General features: G+C 38.2%; 1 protein-coding gene across 1 annotated transcript; it reads right to left on the bottom strand.

Annotated features, from left to right (window-relative positions):
• Nucleotides 1–9,321: 9,321 nt before the first annotated feature.
• LOC127092466 (ETO1-like protein 1) lies at nucleotides 9,322–13,678 on the bottom strand. Its single transcript, XM_051031345.1, has 5 exons — nucleotides 12,766–13,678; nucleotides 10,957–12,663; nucleotides 10,455–10,746; nucleotides 9,882–10,191; nucleotides 9,322–9,786 (listed from the first exon to the last, which is right to left on the bottom strand). Exons 1-5 carry the CDS (start codon nucleotides 12,870–12,872, stop codon nucleotides 9,566–9,568), a joined length of 2,637 nt encoding a protein of 878 aa, XP_050887302.1. The 5' UTR covers nucleotides 12,873–13,678; the 3' UTR covers nucleotides 9,322–9,565.
• Nucleotides 13,679–19,648: the final 5,970 nt, after the last annotated feature.

The raw sequence follows: 19,648 nt of genomic DNA on the forward strand, positions 1-19,648 counted from the left end.
TTGATCGCTGGACTTGAAATCTTGTTGAAATTGGGGGCAACGAGAGTCGAAATAATGGGTGATTCCGAACTGGTAATAAAGCAGTTGACGAAAGAGTATAAGTGCGTGAAAGAAAATTTAATCATGTACTTTGTAATAGCCAATAGACTTCTCAAAGCATTCGACAACGTCGTCTTCAGGCACATTCCCAGGTTGAAGAATCAAGAAGCGAATGATCTTGCTCAACTAGCGTCCGGATACAAAGTGTCGAAGGAAAAGTTAGAAGAAGCCATTGAAGTCAGAGGAAGAGTCGTGTCCACCAAGTTGTCCCCATCAGATCTAGAGTCAATAAGATTAGGATACGGTGACGAAGAAAACTTCGAGATATTCAACATAGATGATTCAGGAATAACTGACTGGAGAAAGCCTGTCAAGGATTATCTACAAGACCCAAATCAGAAAGCGGAAAGAAAGGTAAAATACAGAGCTTTGAGTTACGTACTTTTGGGAAATGAATTGTTCAAAAAGACTGCAGAAGGAGTTTTGTTGAAATGCCTGAGTGAGGACGAAGCCTACATAGCCTTGTCGAATGTACACAGTGGAGCGTGTGGCGCGCACCAAGCAGGTCACAAAATGAAGTGGCTTTTATTTCGACAAGGAATGTATTGGCCAACAATGCTGAAAGATTGTGTCGAATTCGCAAAAGGGTGTCAGGAATGTCAAGTACATGCAGGCATACCTCATGTCCCTGCAAGTGAGTTGCACTCAATTATAAAACCTTGGCCATTCAGAGGATGGGCGTTGGACTTGATCGGGGAGATTCGACCAGCTTCCTCAAAAGGGCAAAGGTACATTTTGGTTGGGATAGACTATTTCACAAAATGGACCGAAGCCATACCATTGGCGAATGTGGATCAAGAAGCAGTCATAGACTTTATCCAAAAATACATAATCTACAGATTTGGGATACCTGAGACAATAACAACAGATCAAGGATCTGTGTTCACCGGTAAAAACATGCAGAAGTTTGCACAAGAAACAGGTTTTAAGCTCCTTACTTCGACACCTTACTACGCTCAAGCAAATGGGCAAGTTGAAGCAGCCAACAAGGTAGTGATAAACTTGATTAAGAAGCATGTGGGGAAAAAGCCTAGAAATTGGCATAAGACTTTGGATCAAGCCTTGTGGGCTTGTCGAACGTCCCCCAAAGAGGCAACGAATTCGACTCCATTCAAGTTGACTTACGGACACGATGCAGTTTTGCCAGTCGAAATATATCTGCAGTCAGTCAGAGTGCAAAGGCATCATGAAATCCCATCAGATACATATTGGAGTATGATGATGGACGAACTAGTTGATTTAGACGAAGAAAGGCTGCGCGCGCTAGACCTAATAAGAAGACAAAAAGAGAGAGTCGAAAGATTTTACAACAAGAAAGTAAGATTCAAGACCTTCTTAATAGGTGATCTTGTGTGGAAAGTAATCCTTCCTATGGATCGAAAGGATAAATTAATGGGAAAGTGGTCTCCTAAATGGGAAGGACCTTTCCAGGTCTTGAGAACATTTTCAAACGGCGCGTATGAAATAGAAGAAATAGAGAAGGATAAGAGAATCCTAAGAATAAATGGCAAGTATTTGAAAAAATATAAGCCTATATTGCAGGAAGTAAAAGTAGTAACAGAATAAGTGCAAAACATAATTGTGATAAGATGGGCCAAATAAAAATGGCATTCAAAAGTTATTACAAAGAAAGCCTCAAAGGGCTGAGAGTTGCTAAATAAATTCGACTAAAAATTAAATTTGGCAAAAGTATCTCTCAAAGTGGCAAACTTCTGCCTCTGGAGTTGGAGTCGATGATCACAAAGACTTTTGTGAGTAGAGAGAGTCTCAATCTCCTGACTAAGTTGATGGGCTTTCTCTGCATGTCGAATACCCACCCTCAATTCTTCGTCAATCTCGCTCTGCTTGGGTTGCTGAATGGATGCCTTACGTTTCTCCTCTTGAGAGATCTTTTCTTGAAGTGCTGCTATCTATGTTTTCCATTTTTGAATATTGTCATTGCAAGCAGCAACTTCTTCGACATACGTTTCAGAGAGCTTTTGCAATTTTGAAACTTTGTCAGTCGAAGTCGAAACAACATCCCATTCAGCAGTTTGAGTTTCAGACTTGGAGGAGATTTGATTGGTAAGATCCCTTTGACGATGGAGATCTGCAGTGGCCAAGTCAATGAGAGTCATCAGCTCCATCACAAAACTTCCAATCTCAGCAGAAGCTTCCAGGACATTCACTTGCTTCAGAATTTTCTTAAGACCAATTTGAGCAAGGGAATTTTCTTCCAAGACCTTAAACAAATCGACATCAAGGATTTTCGTTTTGATTTTGGTCGGGAGGTTGCCAAGTGATGGTGCTTCAGAAGTTGCCCCAGAAGTGGTCGAACTACTCTGCGAAGAATCCTGAAAATTAAAACGGGTGCTAAGCATGGCTTTCAGATACTCCAAAGGTCTTTGCACTTTGAGATTCTCAAGCTCCTCGCGAGAAAAACTGGTCGAACCAGTTGATTTGCCACTCCCTTGGGCCCGGTCAGGAGCAGGTGGAGTGTTTCGCGTCGAAGTAGGCTCAACCTCTGTTCGTTTCAACTGGTTGTCCCCATCTCTGGCAGCTCCATCTTCAGGATCATCTTCGACTACAACCTCCATTTCAATATCATCACCTTGAGGTGCAACATGTAATCCTGGATGAGGAGGAGATTCATCTTCAGAAGCTTCACCCACTGTAGTGTCGAATTCTTCTACGGTTTGCATGTCATGGTCACTGGCGGGGATATCTTCCTCTGGCGCTGTTTCCTCCAAAATTTTCTCAGACGTTCCTTCGACAGCCACTTGTTCCTAAAAATAAATTCTAAGATTTAGAAGAAAGATGTAGGAAAGGTAAACATATGCTGTCGAATTGAAAAAATTACCTCAGGAATTTCAGTGTTAAAACCGGATTTCCCACTCCCCGTATCTTTCGACTGAGGCTTGGCAGGAGAAGTACTGGCAGAATCCTTCCTGATTGGGTTGACGATGGACCTTTGGGAAGAAACCTTCGTGAGTTTCTTTTTCTTCTGAGGAGGAGGGACTAACTCTGGAGATTCATCACCAGACTCTTCACTAGGGACTTTATCCTCTTTTCTCTCCTCTTCACTCTTCTTCTTTTGGATTGTTGAGGGTTTTCGACTTACCTAGTCATACAGGCCAAAGCCAGTTAGTTTTGAATAATGGAAGGAAAATAATAAGAAAAAAAGTGTTATACCTTTGTCGAAGGCTTCTTAGCAGTACTGGGCGACGCTTCGACAGCAGCTTTCTTAGCAGGGATCTTCACGGCTAAGGAAAGAAAGAAAATTCAGAAACAAATATAAGAGATACATGATAAGACAGTTAGAATAACAGAAAGAAAAATCATATTTTTCTGTGAACACCTTCAAGAATGGTTGGTATCTTCCACGCGAACGTGTTCTATTCCAATATGAAGGTGTCCTGGATATTCGCCCAGATGATACTTAGTCGGAACCACACGCTCAGCAGGTTTTTGATACTTTTGACGAAGAATTTTCATAAAATCCCCACAAAGGAACCAGGCTGGAAGTGGAAAACCAAACGCCACCCCAAAGTCAGCAGTTGGCAAAGGAGGAAACTTTGGTGGATGACAATTGAAAGCCAGGTCATAGCGCGCCTCTGGTGAAAGATTGGAAGGCAATGACAGTTTTTTAAACTTCTCTGTCAATTTACGTTTTAATTCGGCCGCTGCTTCGCATATGGTTCGACTAAGATCATCAGGTCTATACGCAGTTTCAAAATATTTTTGAAATTTCTGTATTTCCTTAATATGTCGTGGAATACCTTTTTTGGTCCGATCCTGCACAAAAGCGAAAGCATTTGTCAAATGTGTAGCAAAAGCAGCTACGTCAAAAAATTTGTTGGAATAATAATCCTTCCACCATTCATCAAACTCAGGAGTGCATAAGAATGATGGTCGAAAAATAACTGGTCGAATGTCGAGAGAAGCATCAGCTAGTTTCTTCGACAGCTCTTTGCCTTCGTCTTCAGTGTGAAGGGAGTTATAAAAGATGATGGACCCCTTTTTGGGGAATATAGGTTGAGGTTTGATTTGGATTAGACCAAATTGTCTAGAAACAAGGTTGGGTTGATAAACTATCAAAGCAATTTGGTTTTTAGTGGTGTTACGATAAGAAAAAAGGAGCCTAGGGGTCAAGAACGATTCTCAAACATTCAGAAATGTGTTTTCGTCTTTTTGCATCTCCAAGGGCAGTTATTGGGTAAACCACTTAGGTCCGATTTTTCTATCAGCAAAAGGTGCCATGGTCGAAGTAAATTGATGACTTTTAGCAAACATCATAACATAGCTTTTAAAAGCTTGTCGAAGGCTGATTCCTTCATCAGTTGGCGTTAGTAGCACTAATCTTGGCCATTCGACAGTCCTATTGTTTACTTCTTCTTCATCTATTTCTGGTGCTACAGGAAGACTAGCTTCAAAGGTGGCATTGAGCCATAGTTGCAAGAGCCAAAAAGGTCCTGATAAGTTGATTTTCCCTTGGGTTTTGGTGTTCTTTAAGAAATGTACGCTCTCGCTCAGAGATTCATAGAGATTCGCCAGAATCATTTCGCTCAAACATAGTTTCGTGCCTGCATGAAGCTGATTGGCTATGGTGATAAATCTCTTGGCAACTTGAAGAGAGCGAGAACAGAACACATATTTGGACAGCCATAGTGTCAAAAAGGCTATATGTTCGACATCTAAAACTTCAGTGGTACTCTTATCATGGTAATAGGACATGAATAAGGAGTAGGGTGCAAGGCTAGTTTCAAAAGCAATGGTATCTTCACTTAAGACAGTAGGGTCGAAATCTATACCATTGGGGTGAAGACCAACAATGGCTGCTGCGTCGAAAAGGGTAGGCGTAACCATCCCACAAGGAAGGTGAAAGGTGTTGTAAGTACTATCCCAAAAGTAGAGAGAAGCCAAAAGCATATTTGGGCAGATATTGGGTCCTACTCTCGACAACTGGATAAGGTCGAAAATGCCTACTTCTTTCCAAAAAGACCCTTTAACTTTTTCGATTTTATCTAACCAAGATACGTAGTCAGAAGGATCTTTCGACCATGGGCAGGTTCTAAATATCCTGGGAAAATTCAAATAGGTTAAGTCCAACTCTCCAATATCCGTCGAACTCGATGAATCTTTTTGTTCTACAACTTTCTCTTTAGGCTGAGGTTTTCTTCCAGCGCCTATGGGTTTTGTGTGAAAGTAAGATGGAAAAAATTCTCTTAAACGCTCTGGTTTAATCTCTGGATTTGGAAGGGGACCTAACATAGCGTGATAATTTCCAGAAATAAGAACGGGGATTAGTACCTGAGATTTATAGATGCAGTCTTTTTCCTTTTCATTTGGAGGTTCCGGAACATACTGTTGATTTCCAATGGTCATTGGCCCTTTTAAATCATGTACAGGAGGAAGAGATGAGTCTTGTTTCTTCTTGGAGTGTTTACTGCTTGAGGGTTTTTGAGGCGCCATTGCTGGAAAAAACTGAAGAAGATTTCTCAGAAAATGTGAAAAGCTTGAGAAATGGGTATGAAAAAAGGAAATCTGAAACGTAAAAGGGTTTAAAGAAAAGGTTTATGGGTATTTATAGGAAGAAGATGTTGAAACGTTTTAGATGGTAATGGTGTTAGTGGGACACGTGGCCATTTCTGATGGAAATGATAAAGAGGTGGAAGTTGAAAAGAAACCATGATGTGAGGAAATGATGGAAGTAGATTGTGAACGTGGGCTAGACGTGACATTGTGGAGAAAGTGTAATGATGAACCTGCATTGGGAATTGAAATTATCAGACTTGCATTTAATGAAGATTAAATGACGTGGCATCAAAACACTGATTGACAACAAATGACTGTTTCTCCAGAACAACGGTCGAAACGTCTTTGCTGGGGGGCAATTTGTATACGTGCGTTTTCGACGCAATGAGATTTGGTGTAAGAAATGATTTTTTCGACAAATGATGACATGGGTTGAAACGATTTGATTAATAAGTATGGTTCGACAATTCGACAAAATGGAAGTTTCGTCATTTCGACAAAGATGTTTGCACCTAGGAAAAGCACTTTTGACAGATAGGGAGAACATTGCAGTATGTTGATAATTCGACAAAAATCCTGAAGAAAGACGTCATTTCGACTTAAAAGTAAATTTGAATTTAAAAGGTTGTGACGTTTGGCAGAAGACGCGTGGAAGCATCTGGCGAAAGGAGGAGAGCCATGTGTCATAATTTTAGGATTTAGTCGTTAATAACAGTTATGTTATTTGTGTATATATAGGGTAGTTATTATCTAAAAAAAGGTGTGAAGAATTACTTATACAAAATTCCTGAAAACACTCAAAGTACCCGTGTGAGAGAAAAGAGTCATATTTGGAAAATGTATGTGTAAACAAACACCAATTTCTTCAAAGTTTATTTTATAAAGTTCAAAGTTCTTTACAAATCTCTTTTATGTTTTCCAGTCATTTATCTTTCTGCACTTTATCCTTTTCGACCACTTTACATCCCGTCAGTTATTTTCCGCCATTTACTTTATCTTGTTAAATTTACATCCACTTAACATTGTAATCAACATATTTCGACGTAAAACACTTAGAGAACAGAAATGAAAGATATGAAAGTGATTTTAGACATCTTCAAGACTATCTAGATTTTGCACATGTCCTAGGATTTGTGTGGTTGATCCTGCAAGTAACCCAATTCGACAAGTTTTGGTAAACCAGAGGTTGTTCGCCAAAATTCACAGCGAACAATATGATGTTTATAGGGACCCTTCGTATCATGAGTATGTTGATCAGGCATCTCAATCTTCACAAAGGCAATCTCAATCATCACAGACTTCGATGAAGTTGAAATTATCAAATAAGCAACCATAATCAAAGAAACATTTCACTCTTCAATTTCCTAATCATATTAGGTCATACATTAAAGATGTAGTTAATGTTGTATCAGATGGTAATTGTAGATTTAGAGTCATTGCATCATTGCATGGATATGGTGAGGATGGTTGGTCAATGGTTCGCCGAGACTTGGAGTTGGAAATAATAGACAAGAAAAGATCAATTTTGTATGACATGTTATTTTGTAATCGATTAGCAAAAGTGAGAGAAATTTTTATGATAGAATCCTTTGGTCCACAGCCATCACAAAAATGGTTGACTCTATCAGATACGGCTTACTTGATAGTGAATCGATATAATGTTGTACTTGTCTGTTTAGGCAATATGTGCATGACTTTCTTTCCTATGACAAGTTCACATTCACCAAATGTCTTCATTTATTGCATTGGTTTTGTTAACCAAAATCATTGGGTTCAGGTACGTATTTTATTTTATATGACTTACTATTTTAATTATTTTACCAAATATCTTATTGTTCACATTCACCAAATGTCTCCATTTATTGCATTGGTTTCGTTAACCAAATATCCTCAACTGTATCCAGAACATCTCTCTAAGTCCGAGAACAGTAAGAGGTATCGTGCCTCGACAAGCGTAAACATCTTGTCGGCAAAAATTATGGAACCCACCAACGTCAACAAATATGCTCTAGTCGCAAATGACCAACTAGAAGCAGCTTTATGTTGTACGGATAAATCGTATAGCCACTCCAATTTATAGTAAGAACCCCTGCAGCTACGAACATCTGTATGTGTCTCACTCTGTGACACTCCTAAGTAGTCAACAGCAAGTTCAACAACAACCTCTTCAGTGACATTTTGAAGGCTCCATAACACACCCTTGATGGGCAAGTGAAGCAGACAAGAGACGTCATCCAAAGTAATGCTTATCTCACCAAACGACATGTGAAATAAAGATGTCTTTAGATGTCATCTCTCCACAAATGCGGATAGAAGGTTTGTGTCTATCTTCATCAAACCAGTTCTCTGAAGTGAAGATAACCCAGACCTAGAAACCTAACTCTCCATCTGTTGTGGAAGAGCTTGTGGAACCTTCGATGTCAGCTTAAGCCCGTGTCCAGCAACCTTCAACTCTTTCTTTGGACCTCTCTCCTAAAAACAATTAAAACACATATTATAAAATACAATATAAAATATTCAAATACTATTCAATATCAAATATACGTCGCTTATTTACCTCACCAAACCATAAATGTCGAGCAACATGATGTTCGTACTTTACCAAAAGAGATGTATCATATGGCCCTCCTGGATAGTCAACCAGCTCTGCTGCAGATGTAGATGCGCTCCGTCCTAAACTACGATCTGGAATCCTACCGTCGGCATCTCGTCTTGAACCAATATAAAAAAAAATTATAAAAATTATAAAATAATAATAATAAAGCGCACCGGGGCACTTCTAAAAAGAGTTTCAATGTGAAAAAAGTGAAGTTTAAACACCGGAACACTTTCAATAAGACTTTCGGTGAATTAAATGAAAACCGAAAGTCTTTTAAGAAGAGTTCCGGTAAACAGTTTGAAAATCGGAAGTCTTTTAAGAAGATTTTCGGTAAACAGTTTGAAAACCATAAGTCAAAGAATTCCGGTATGTTTGAACCGAAAGACTTACTCTATGAGTTCCGGTTTACAATGGCAAATGTGATATTCTGGAAGTCTTGAAACCAAAGTGAAGTAAAAAATGAAAATTTTCAGAAATATAACCTATTTATATGAGGGCATTTTGGTCCAAAAAATTATAACGTAGGGGTATAGGTATAATTGATGGGATACGAGGTAAAACTTTCTCATAATAAATGCATATTAATAAATAAATAAAAAGTGAAAAAAAAAATATAAAGCGTTGAAAATAGATTGATTGAATGTGTTAAATATTTTAGAATATAGTATTTATAAATTAAATTATTTTATTGGCTATAGAATCATGACATACATAAAACATTGTCTCATTCATTCGACTATATGTGGTGCCCCGGCCATAAAATCACGACCTACATAAATATTGTCTCATTCTACTATATGTGATGCCCCACGTTCACCTTGTTATTTTCTGCATTTCACCATCTTCCGTTAGTGGTGTTATTAACACAAAACATAGTCTTAAAGTCTAATTATCAAGTCCTAGTGTGTTTTGACTAAATCATGAATTGAGAAAGATTCAGTTTATTCCTATAGCAATACATTCATATCATCACTAACTTTCATCAACAATTGTATCCAGTATTGAGATGCAAGATTGAGAATAAACTCAAGGAGAGGGAAGTATATAAAAATTTGATGGAAGTTGATTTTCTATCTTCAGAAGAATATGAATACACTCCAAAAAACAGATTCAGTAACAAAATACATGTATCTGGTATTCATAACACATTTTCAAAAGATAGCAAGTATATAAAATACAAAATTTGGGCATCCCCTCCTTAGAAAGGAAAATGATATCATGACATGTTCATTACAACAGAGTATACAGAAGGCTCTAATCATTCATTTCAACTATACTTTGCATTTACAAATTTAGTTTTCATGACGGCTGATGATTGTACAAATGCTGTCCTTAGTTCGCAAACTCGACTCCTCACGGTTCATGGCTGTTAACACGAGTGTGAAGTTCCAGCATTTCTTGGTGGTTTGGATCCACCGAGAGTGCGGCGCGACAGTCTCTTAATGCACTTAGCACATCGCCTTTGTGTTCATGGAACGCTGCGCGAAGATGTAAGAGGTGTAAATCAGCTTTAAATGCTATTGCTCGTGATAGCTCCGCAATGGCTTCCTGTTCCTTATGGTTGTCCATCAAAACTGCAATCACGTTCACCGTATTACACGTGTTTATCAAGTACTAGCCGCAATAACATAATTATAAGCCTTACGATTAAGAAAGTAAAAATATCAACCTGCGGCTCGATATCGATAAGGATAGACGCGAAGCGGATCTAATCGAGTGACCATCTCTAGATCTGCCTTTGTAAGATCACGATCGCCATACTCGGATCTCTTCTCATACGCCGATGCGTTGCTTTTTGCCTTCTCAATAAGTTCAGTCATTTCCTTGTAAGCAGCAGCCTTGTCATTTTTAAGAAAATGAACACGCGCAAGACCCTGATGGGCTCGAGTGTGATGGATTTTTAGGGCTTTGATATAGCAATCGGCTGCTTGGTCCAGTTTCCCATGATCGACAAAAACACTTCCAAGATTGTTCAAGGCCTGGTAGATTAAATGGAACAAAATAATACCAAAACTCTTAAGTTAATACATAATCGGTGTTACCTAGAGCCTACACATCAGAATTCCTAACGTCACATCATCAGAACTCTTACAAAAGTTACGAATAACTGCTATTAATTTCCAAAATAGGGAAAATCGGCGGCTCTTTTTACAAACGTAAGTTAATACTTAACCTGAGTATGGTCACTGGTTGTTGATTAGTGAAATGTTTCCAAGAAGGTGGTACAATAGAAAAACCGTACCTGACCTTTGCGCAGATTATCGGAAGGACACCTCAAGGCATCTTCAAGAAGTGAAATAACAGTTGAAGAACATATTGAACCAAGACCGGAGTCGGCCAATGCATATGCCTTCAGGAAAAAGGCCTCAAAAGACCTTTTAATACAAATAGACTCTTCAGCTTTTTGGAGCCCTTCCTCATAATGACCGGTATCATACAAGATCCACCCCTCGTATACAAGTCGTTCATGCTCACTTGATGCATGTTGCCAAGCTAACTGTAAACTCCGCATAGCGGCCTCAGGACAGTTTAGCCTAAATCAAATAAATGTCAGATTCGTTTACTAGTTGGACACCGACATGCCTTCAATCTAAAGTGTCGGTGCTACATAGATAGTGACTATCAAATGAACAGAGAATTTGACATGAACATTACAGGAAGATTAAAAAAAACAGCTATTATTTGTAAAATTCTGCAATTTTTTACTAGTAAAAACAGTTACCACACATTCATTCATATCATACCTTAGAAGAAGCAATGACTGTCTGAAGTATAGAACACCTTTTGCCGCATCAGATTCCAGCATCTGGTAAATAACAGATAATGACTCAATATCATCAACAGCAGACCAACAGTCATATAATTGTGCCCAACAATCTGCGGTCGTCAAATGTTCAACGTGTTCAAGTACTAGAGTACGGAGTTGAGAAGCAGCTACACGTCCCTCAAACATTCTATAATTTGGACAAAGAGTAAGAACTGCTTGAACATCGCGAAGGGCTGCTTTGTAGTCCTCGAGAGCCAGATAGATAAAAAACCGTAGTTCCAAGCATTCTAACGAAAGTTTGAAGCCAAGTATCCGATTTATTTCAGCAAGTGCACCTTGAGAATTCTCTGTCCACATTAAAGATGCAGCCCTATACATGTAAGGATATACAAGAGTAGGGTCCAGTTCAGTTGCTTTCTCAAGGTCTTTCCACCTTAAATCACCATCACAATATAGCGACCTTTCTTGGTACATCCATCCAAGTCGAGTGACAGGAGAAATGACTGAGCTGATCTTCTCATAAGATATATGCCCCTCCCCTTGTATAGAGTCGAGTCGAGCTAAACCGGCAACAGAATAAATATGACCTGCTTTTACAGCTCTCTCAAAAAGGCGACGAGCTTCGTCGTATTCTTTCCGCAAGAGCCTTACACATCCCAATCGATGAAACGCTAACAGTTTTTCCTTGTCATTTTCAGCAAAATCAGCTAGCCTTTCCAGAAAATGAACTGTTGTGTCTGAACTAGAATTTACGTTCATAGAAACTTCGCTTAAGAAGCAGAAAAGTGCATATAAACCTGGACCAACCATAACTGCCAACTGCTGCTTATTAGGGTGAAGAAATAAATCCACCACCCGACTATCGCTCAAGCAGTGAGGAAGATCACGTAAAAGGATTTGTAAACAAGAAGCTGCAAGGACAGTTGAATTCTCATCGAGAGCATATTCCATGAGCTCGATGGCATCTTCTTTCGAAGTAACTAACGATGCAAGTCTTCTATCACAAGCGTCTTTCAATATATCACAGCAATACTTGTTAGCAAAAACTAATATCTCAAGCAAAAGCTTCGGAGAGAGTTGTTCAAGTAAACTACCAGTCATACTGAAATAACTTATTGCCCTCATACCCGAAGAAGATATATTGTTTTCAGACAAATCTATAGCCTCGGAAACCGATTCACAAAAAACCCCATTTAACATTGTGTGAAATGGAGCCGAGAGTTCAGAAAACTTTTGTCTATCACACACTATCTTCTCATCCCCAATCGTAAAAACAACATACGGTGAAGTGTTGTTCCCATTCATCAAGACCTTCTCCTGGGAACTTACCTTTATATCAGAAACATGAGATTGCACATCTATCGGCCCATATTCGTTTTGACGTTTACCTGTCAACAAACCAGCAATTAACTCTTCACCTTGCTTCTCATATTTCAACCATGCCCCAAATACAACCTTCTCATGAACACTATTCGCCCTCCGCCATGCTTCCCGGAGACTTCTTTGCATCAGTTTAACATCTCCAAGTCCTTTAAAGACCTGATATTGAAACAGAAACAGATTCGACTGTTCCTGTGAAGAACATGACTCAAGTTCTTCATGGATTTGAGCTAAAACTTCGACATAATCAACAGGTTTAAAGAACGGTAGCACAGGTGGCTGCTGGACTTTGATTAGAGATTCTCTATAGTGATTAAAATCAAATCAAACAACTTAATTCAGTGAATTATCCAAAAAATTAAGCTTCCAATTAAAAACTAAACCAGAAAAAATTAACAAAACTTACATTGATGACTTGGGAAGCTTCCCTCTTTCAACTTGAAGCCATGATTGAGGATTAAGAGAACTTGAGTGCTCTTCCTTAGATGATTCTGCAGGGAAGAAAGTCCTCATAGGGCATAATACACGAAACAAATCCCAGATCTCCACTACAGCAACACTATATAATTACCCTTCAAAATCAAACCTTTGCAAATTGGGGGCAAAGGAAAAACGATAAGCTTTTACCTACTGGTCGTCACATTCCACTACTACCCTCAAACTCCAAAATACCCTAACCCCAGAAAGAAAAAACAAAACTTTTTTTTTCATTTTGCCCCTTTTTGTCTACCCTAATCGAAAATAAACCCAATCAACATCAAAATTACAGTTTTTTTAATACCACAATAGTAAAAAATAAAAAATAAGATTAATGGGTTGTACTTCCCATTGACAAAATCTAAGTCAAGATTTGTATTCTTCAGAAATAGAAAAGCATTAAATGGTTTTATTCTAGTACTCTTTTGTTTACCATCAAATGGGTACAAAAACTTTGACCAGAAAAGAAAAATTGACCACTCTGAAATTGTGTACTTAGCTGGTTCATGAAATCAGCACACAGAGAGATGAGTTATGGGTTGAATCTGCAGAGAGAAATGAAGGGTTTGATTTTGAAGATGAAAGGTGGATCTAAGTTAAAGATTGAAACTTTGGTGAAAGGGAAAGTAAATGGCTTTTACTTTTTTTCAAACGCACTTTTTTTTTCAGTTGGATACCATAGAAGTTGCATCCACAATTTGTTGGGAGTGGACCTCACCAATAGTGTATTAAAAAAATGAATAAAATTATTGAGTGTTGAAGTTAGGTTGATAAATTGAGAATTTTGAAAGGGGAAATTGTAGTGTGATCAAAAGAGAAGGGAAGAAGACATGATGAAATAAGTTGTAATAATGAAATGGAAATTAACAAACGGGAGCATGACAAGTATTAGGATGTCGTTTTCAAATATTAATGACAAAAGTACAAAGATTGTTTGTTTGAATTTTGATGTTTTGTTTCATTGGAGGGATGATAATGACCAAATTGGATAAGGAGGACTTGTTTGAAATCAAACATTGCTATTCTTACCTCTCATTTCTAAACCAAACTAGTTAAATACCAATGCGGACTTACACCTCGTTTCTATATCAAATTAGTTACATACTCAAATGAATATTTAAAGTATTTATACGTGTTTTTTTATTTTAATTTAAGTGATTGTATCTCATATTATTTTATAAAGTATTTCAATTATACTTTTAATATTATAGACAAGGGAAAACGAGTGATAGTCAACATCTATCAAATAACAACAAATTATCTTGACAATAAGAATGAATTGATTCTTCAATCATATTACAGTAAAAAGATTGGAATACATAATAATAAAAATTTCAAATCTATTGAAAGCAATATTTATGCATGATTTCTTGCATGAATCCAAAAGGTTATGTCATGTGTCACTTCATGAAATCTTTCTTAATAACTAGTGAAACCTCAAATTCTATGTGATCACTTATGTCCCTAAAAATCATCTACAAACATAAAAACTAAGTGATCAATATACAAAAAACATGTATTCTATTGATAGTAATCCGAGAGGTGTATCATTTTATTATCGTATTTGTTGGAAAACAAGTGTGAATTGTGTTGAGAAACAAGTGTGAGTTCTAAGTCCTACATTGCTTTAAAATTTGAGCATTTTATAAGTAAGAAGACCCATACACATATCACCTTAAGGTTTTTGGTGATATGTTGTGCCTCTCACTTGTTTGAGTGAGTCTTTGACCTTTAGATGAGTGTTTGATCCAATGTGAATGTTTCCCTCTTAAGGATGACCCGTCAATAATATCAGAGTTTGGTTTGAATAAGGGATTGACTCCTTGTGATCCAATGTGAATGTTTCCCCCTTAAGGATGGCCCATCAATAATATCAGAGTTTGGTTCGAGTAAGGGATTGACTCCTTGTGTTGAAAGTCTTTCTAACATGTGGATAACATAGTGGATCGTTGGGAAACAAGTGTGACTTCTAAGTCCCAGTTATTTGGGTGAGTATTTGACCTTTATGTGAATATTTGACTCAATGTGAATGTTTCCCTCTCATGATGACCCATTATTATTTGTGTTAATTCTTCATTTGTATTATCCATCAATCATGTAAGAATTTACAAAGAGAGTGTCGTTATATCTATTAGAAGTAATTCATATTTTATTAGTTGTACTATTTTCTTAGCCCCTAAGTTTGTTAGAGGGTATTTTAGTATTTTATCCTATTCTAGTAACCCTAGTTTTAGCTTATAAATAGGATGGCAATCATTGTAACTTTTATCATGTTTTGTAGCCGTCATTCTCTTAATAGAATATTTTCGTTCATCATTTATTCTACCTTTGCACCAACAATTGGTATCTAGAGCTCCGGTTCGGATTCATTGGGAAACACGGGAAACACGAGGGAACGTGAGGTCTTGTGTGTTTGATTTTGATTCTTAGATTCGTGTTGAATCTTGAACAAAATCTGATCAGAATTTTAATTCTGTGGGTTGGGAAACACTGTGTGAGAAATCTGAGTGTACTGTGCAAGGTAGAAAGATGAACGGAAACGGCAACATGAACACCAAACTTCCAGTATTTGACGGTAAAAACTGGAATCGTTGGATGATCCAAATGCGTGTACTGTTCGGTGCTCAAGATGTTCTAGATCTTGTCATTGATGGTTATGTTCCGGTAGCAGCAGATGCGACGGATGAACAGAAAAACGCGCAGAAGGAAGTAAGGAAAAAGGATCAGAAAGCATTGTTCTTCATTCATCAATGTGTTGATGTAAATGTGTTTGAGAAGATTGCAGATTCAACAACAGCAAAGGCTGCATGGGACACACTAGTTAGATGTTATGGTGGTGACGCTCAGTGAAGAAGGTGAAGCTTCAGTCTTTGAGAAAGCAATATGAGAATCTCAACATGAAGAATAATGAGAAAGTTTCTGAATGTATCTCCAGAGTGATTCTGATCACTAATGAGATGAAAGCGTGTGGAGAAACTCTTTCTGAAGAAACAATCATGGAGAAGGTATTGAGATCCCTTACCTGTCAATTTGATTACATTGTGGTAGCAATAGAACATTTCAAAGATCTGAGCACCATGAGAATTGAAGAGCTGCAGAGCAGTCTAGAAGCGCAAGAGTTGCGTTTGACTGAGAGAACTTCTGAAAGGGAAGTAGAGCAGCAGGCTCTAAAAGCAACTTCTGATAGGAGGTATCAGAAGCAGTCAGAAGCCAGGAGAAGATCTGACGGTGGTCAGAAGTCAGAAAGCTCAACCTCTGATAGACAAAAGAATGCTCAGAAGGGAAAAGATAAGTATGACAAGAAGAAGATCCAATGTTACTGTTGTAAGAAGTTTGGTCACTTTGCTAGAGACTGTTGGTCAAACAAGGAGAGAAAATCAGAAGAAGCAAATATAGTCAGAAGTTCTGATGACGAATCTGTGCTATTGATGGCCTCTGAATCTGATGATATGGATCTGATAAACTGGTGGTATATGGACATTGGCTGTTCAAATCATCTTACTGGAAACAAGAAATGGTTGGTTGACTTTGACTCTGAAAAGAGGACAAAGATCAGATGTGCTGATTGTAACACCCCGAATTAAATAAGAGGATTATTTAATTAAGTTAATAATATATTTAATAATTTAATTAAATAAATTGAATTATTGAATTATTATTATTATTAATATTATTTGGAATAATAATTAGTGGAAAATATATAAGTTGGAATATGGAAAGAGAGTTTTTGGTTGGTAAAGAGTTTTCACGTGAAAAGCAGAGAAGCGATCGTGAAAGTGGAAAAAGGGCAAAGAGGCAGAGCTAGAGAGCAAAGGTTGAAGAACGGAAAAGCTTGAAGCTTAGAGATTGCCGGATTATCTCAGGTAAGGGGGGTTTATCGTCGTTTAATGGGTATTATAGATTAACATGTCATGGGTAGTGATAAACCGTCGAATGACCCTAATTGGGATTGTGAATGCTGAAAATGATGTTGGATAAACTGTGTTAAAAACTGCAATTGAATCGATAATGGTGTGTGTCATAATTTACTGGACGTATAGCTTTTTACGGAAATTGAATCGGAGGTCCGGAAGTCCTCCAACGGCGGAAAATGCGGAGAACTCTGCATTCTGCCTTGTGTTAGCGCAGGAACTGCTGTTTTGTCTGCGTTAACCGGTTAACCCAGGGCGTTAACCGGTTAACACTGTTATATTTTGTGGAAATGTGTTGTTTTGCCTGCGTTAACCGGTTAACCCAGGGCGTTAACCGGTTAACACTGTTGCGTTTTGCCAGAAAGTGTGTTTTGTCCTGCGTTAACCGGTTAACCCAGGGCGTTAACCGGTTAACACTGTTGGAAATTGGAAAAATTGATATTTTAATGTTGTGAACATAATTGGTTATTGGCCTATTATCGTTAATTTTGATGAGTAATTTTGTTGAGTTTATGTTATGAAGTGTTGATACAAATATGTTGATAAGTGGTGTTAAAGTTGTTGAAAATACTGAGTTGTAGGCTTGGTGAGCCAAAGTTGATTATAAGTTGATTATAAGTTGATTTTGTCGAAAACATTGTTGTATTGCTATTATTATTATGTTGTCGACAGTTTAAAGTCGTGTATGCCATGTACATTCATATGCATTAAGTCGGAGCTTTGCTCACACCACGTTGGCCTGGATTGGCAAAATTTTAAGTTGAAAGTTGAAGGCTTATGCCTTGATGCCCACTAAAATGGCAATGATTCTAAGTTGGGAGTTTTACTCCGATTGGTACCACATGCATGACGAGTCGAGTCTCATTTGAGTTGCATTTTAGGTTGTTATTGAGTATGATATTGGAGTTGATGTGCCGTTACTGAATGTGTAAATCTGATTTGGGTGATGAAACGTGTTAAATTACTTAGCATTACATGCTGATTTATAATGCTTATTGTATCGATTGAGGAACTCACCCTTACAACTATTTTTCAGGTAACGAGCAGTGATTGAGTAGAAGCTAGTGCTTGGAGTCTAGTGTAGTCTCCGTAGTGGGTCATGCTCTGATAGATGTAACATCAGGACGGGATGTTTTAATTGTTGAATAATTTACATGTAATCTGTTATATGTTTCGAATGGTTGGTTGATTTTATCCGCTGCGAATTATGCAAAAATGTTATTTTGAATTAAATAATGAGCATGACTGAATTTTATGGTGAAATGTGTGAAATGTTGTGTGACACCCTTGATTGCATATTTACTCTGATATATATATATATTTGTTATTGTTATTTAATTAAATATTTGGGGTATTTTAGAAGGGTGTTACATTAGTGGTATCAGAGCAGGTCGGTCTGTCCGGCCAGTTGTCGTGTCGTTGCTGTCTAACAATTGTGTATTGTTACCAATCTAACTTTAAGTTGTGTTGTATTGATAAGTTGGAATGGCTGGAAGGAATGATGCTGCAATGGCTGCTGCAATGCAAGCAATGGCACAAGCTGTGCAGAACTTGCCAAATGCTGGTGGTGATGCTGGATCACGTAGCTTGGCGACTTTTCAGAGAGAGAATCCGCCGGTGTTTAAAGGGAAGCATGATCCAGATGCAGCCTTGGGATGGTTGAAAGAGATTGAGAGAATCTTCCGTGTTATGGATTGCACTCCAGCTCAGAAGGTTCGGTATGGTACTCACATGCTAGCAGTCGAAGCTGATGACTGGTGGCTAGAGACTCACGAGAGGTTGACCGTGGCAGGTGAAGTCATTACTTGGGATGTATTCCGTAGGGAATTCATGAGAAAGTATTATCCGGAAGATGTCCGTGGTAAGAAGGAAATTGAGTTCCTTGAGCTGAAGCAAGGAAACATGTCTGTCACTGATTATGCTGCGAAATTTGTGGAGCTGTCCAAATTTTATCCTCATTACACTGGTGCTGGTGCTGAATTTTCAAAGTGCATCAAGTTTGAAAATGGACTGCGCTCTGAAATTAAGAAAGCTGTTGGGTATCAGAAGATACGCATTTTTACTGAATTGGTTGATAGCTGCAGGATATTTGAAGAAGACAATAATGCTCATTACAAGATTGTCAGTGACCGCAGGGGCAAGCAACATCAAAATCGTGGCAAGCCGTATGATGCCCCAGTGGGAAAAGGGAAACAAGGAGCTGCTCCGGCTCAGAGGACTAGTAGGGGAGGTGATCCTGCTGGTATAGTTTGCTTCAAATGTGGTCAGGCTGGCCATAAGAGTAATGTATGCACTGCTGAAGTAAAGAGATGTTTTCGTTGTGGTAAGACTGGTCATGCAATAGTTGATTGCAAGCACAAGGAAATGATTTGTTTTAATTGTGGCGAAGAAGGGCATATTGGAAGTCAGTGTCAGAAGCCAAAGAAATCTCAAACTGGGAAGGTGTTCGCATTGACCGGAACTCAAACCTCCAGTGAGGACAGACTTATCCGAGGTACGTGTTATATTAATGGCTTTCCTCTTGTAGCTATTATTGACACAGGTGCGACTCATTCCTTTATATCTTTGGATTGTGCTGTGAAACTTAAGTTAGAGATATCTGAGATGTATGGTAGTATGGTGATTGATACTCCTGCGAAGGGTTCAGTGACTACTACTTCGGTTTGTTTAAATTGTCCTTTGAGTATTTTTGGTAGAGACTTTGGGATGGACCTAGTGTGTCTTCCACTAGTGCAGATTGATGTTATTCTAGGTATGAACTGGTTGGTGTTTAACCGAGTTTCTATCAATTGTTTTGATAAGACGGTGGTTTTTCCTGAGATTGAGGAGGGAAAGAGTTTGTTTCTATCAGCAAGGCAAGTGAATGAGGAAGTAGCTGATGGGGCAGAGTTGTTTATGCTG

This window comes from Lathyrus oleraceus, chromosome 6 (assembly GCF_024323335.1).
Source record: "Lathyrus oleraceus cultivar Zhongwan6 chromosome 6, CAAS_Psat_ZW6_1.0, whole genome shotgun sequence".
Classification (NCBI taxonomy): domain Eukaryota; kingdom Viridiplantae; phylum Streptophyta; class Magnoliopsida; order Fabales; family Fabaceae; genus Lathyrus; species Lathyrus oleraceus.

Excerpts from the sequence above, each read along its gene's own strand:
- LOC127092466 (XM_051031345.1), bottom strand. The coding sequence starts at position 12,872 with ATGAGGACTTTCTTCCCTGCAGAATCATCTAAGGAAGAGCACTCAAGT. Across the intron at positions 12,664-12,765 it reads AAGCTTCCCAAGTCATCAAT|AGAATCTCTAATCAAAGTCC; the intron begins GTAAGTTTTGTT and ends TAATCACTATAG. Across the intron at positions 10,747-10,956 it reads CAGTCATTGCTTCTTCTAAG|GCTAAACTGTCCTGAGGCCG; the intron begins GTATGATATGAA and ends TATTTGATTTAG.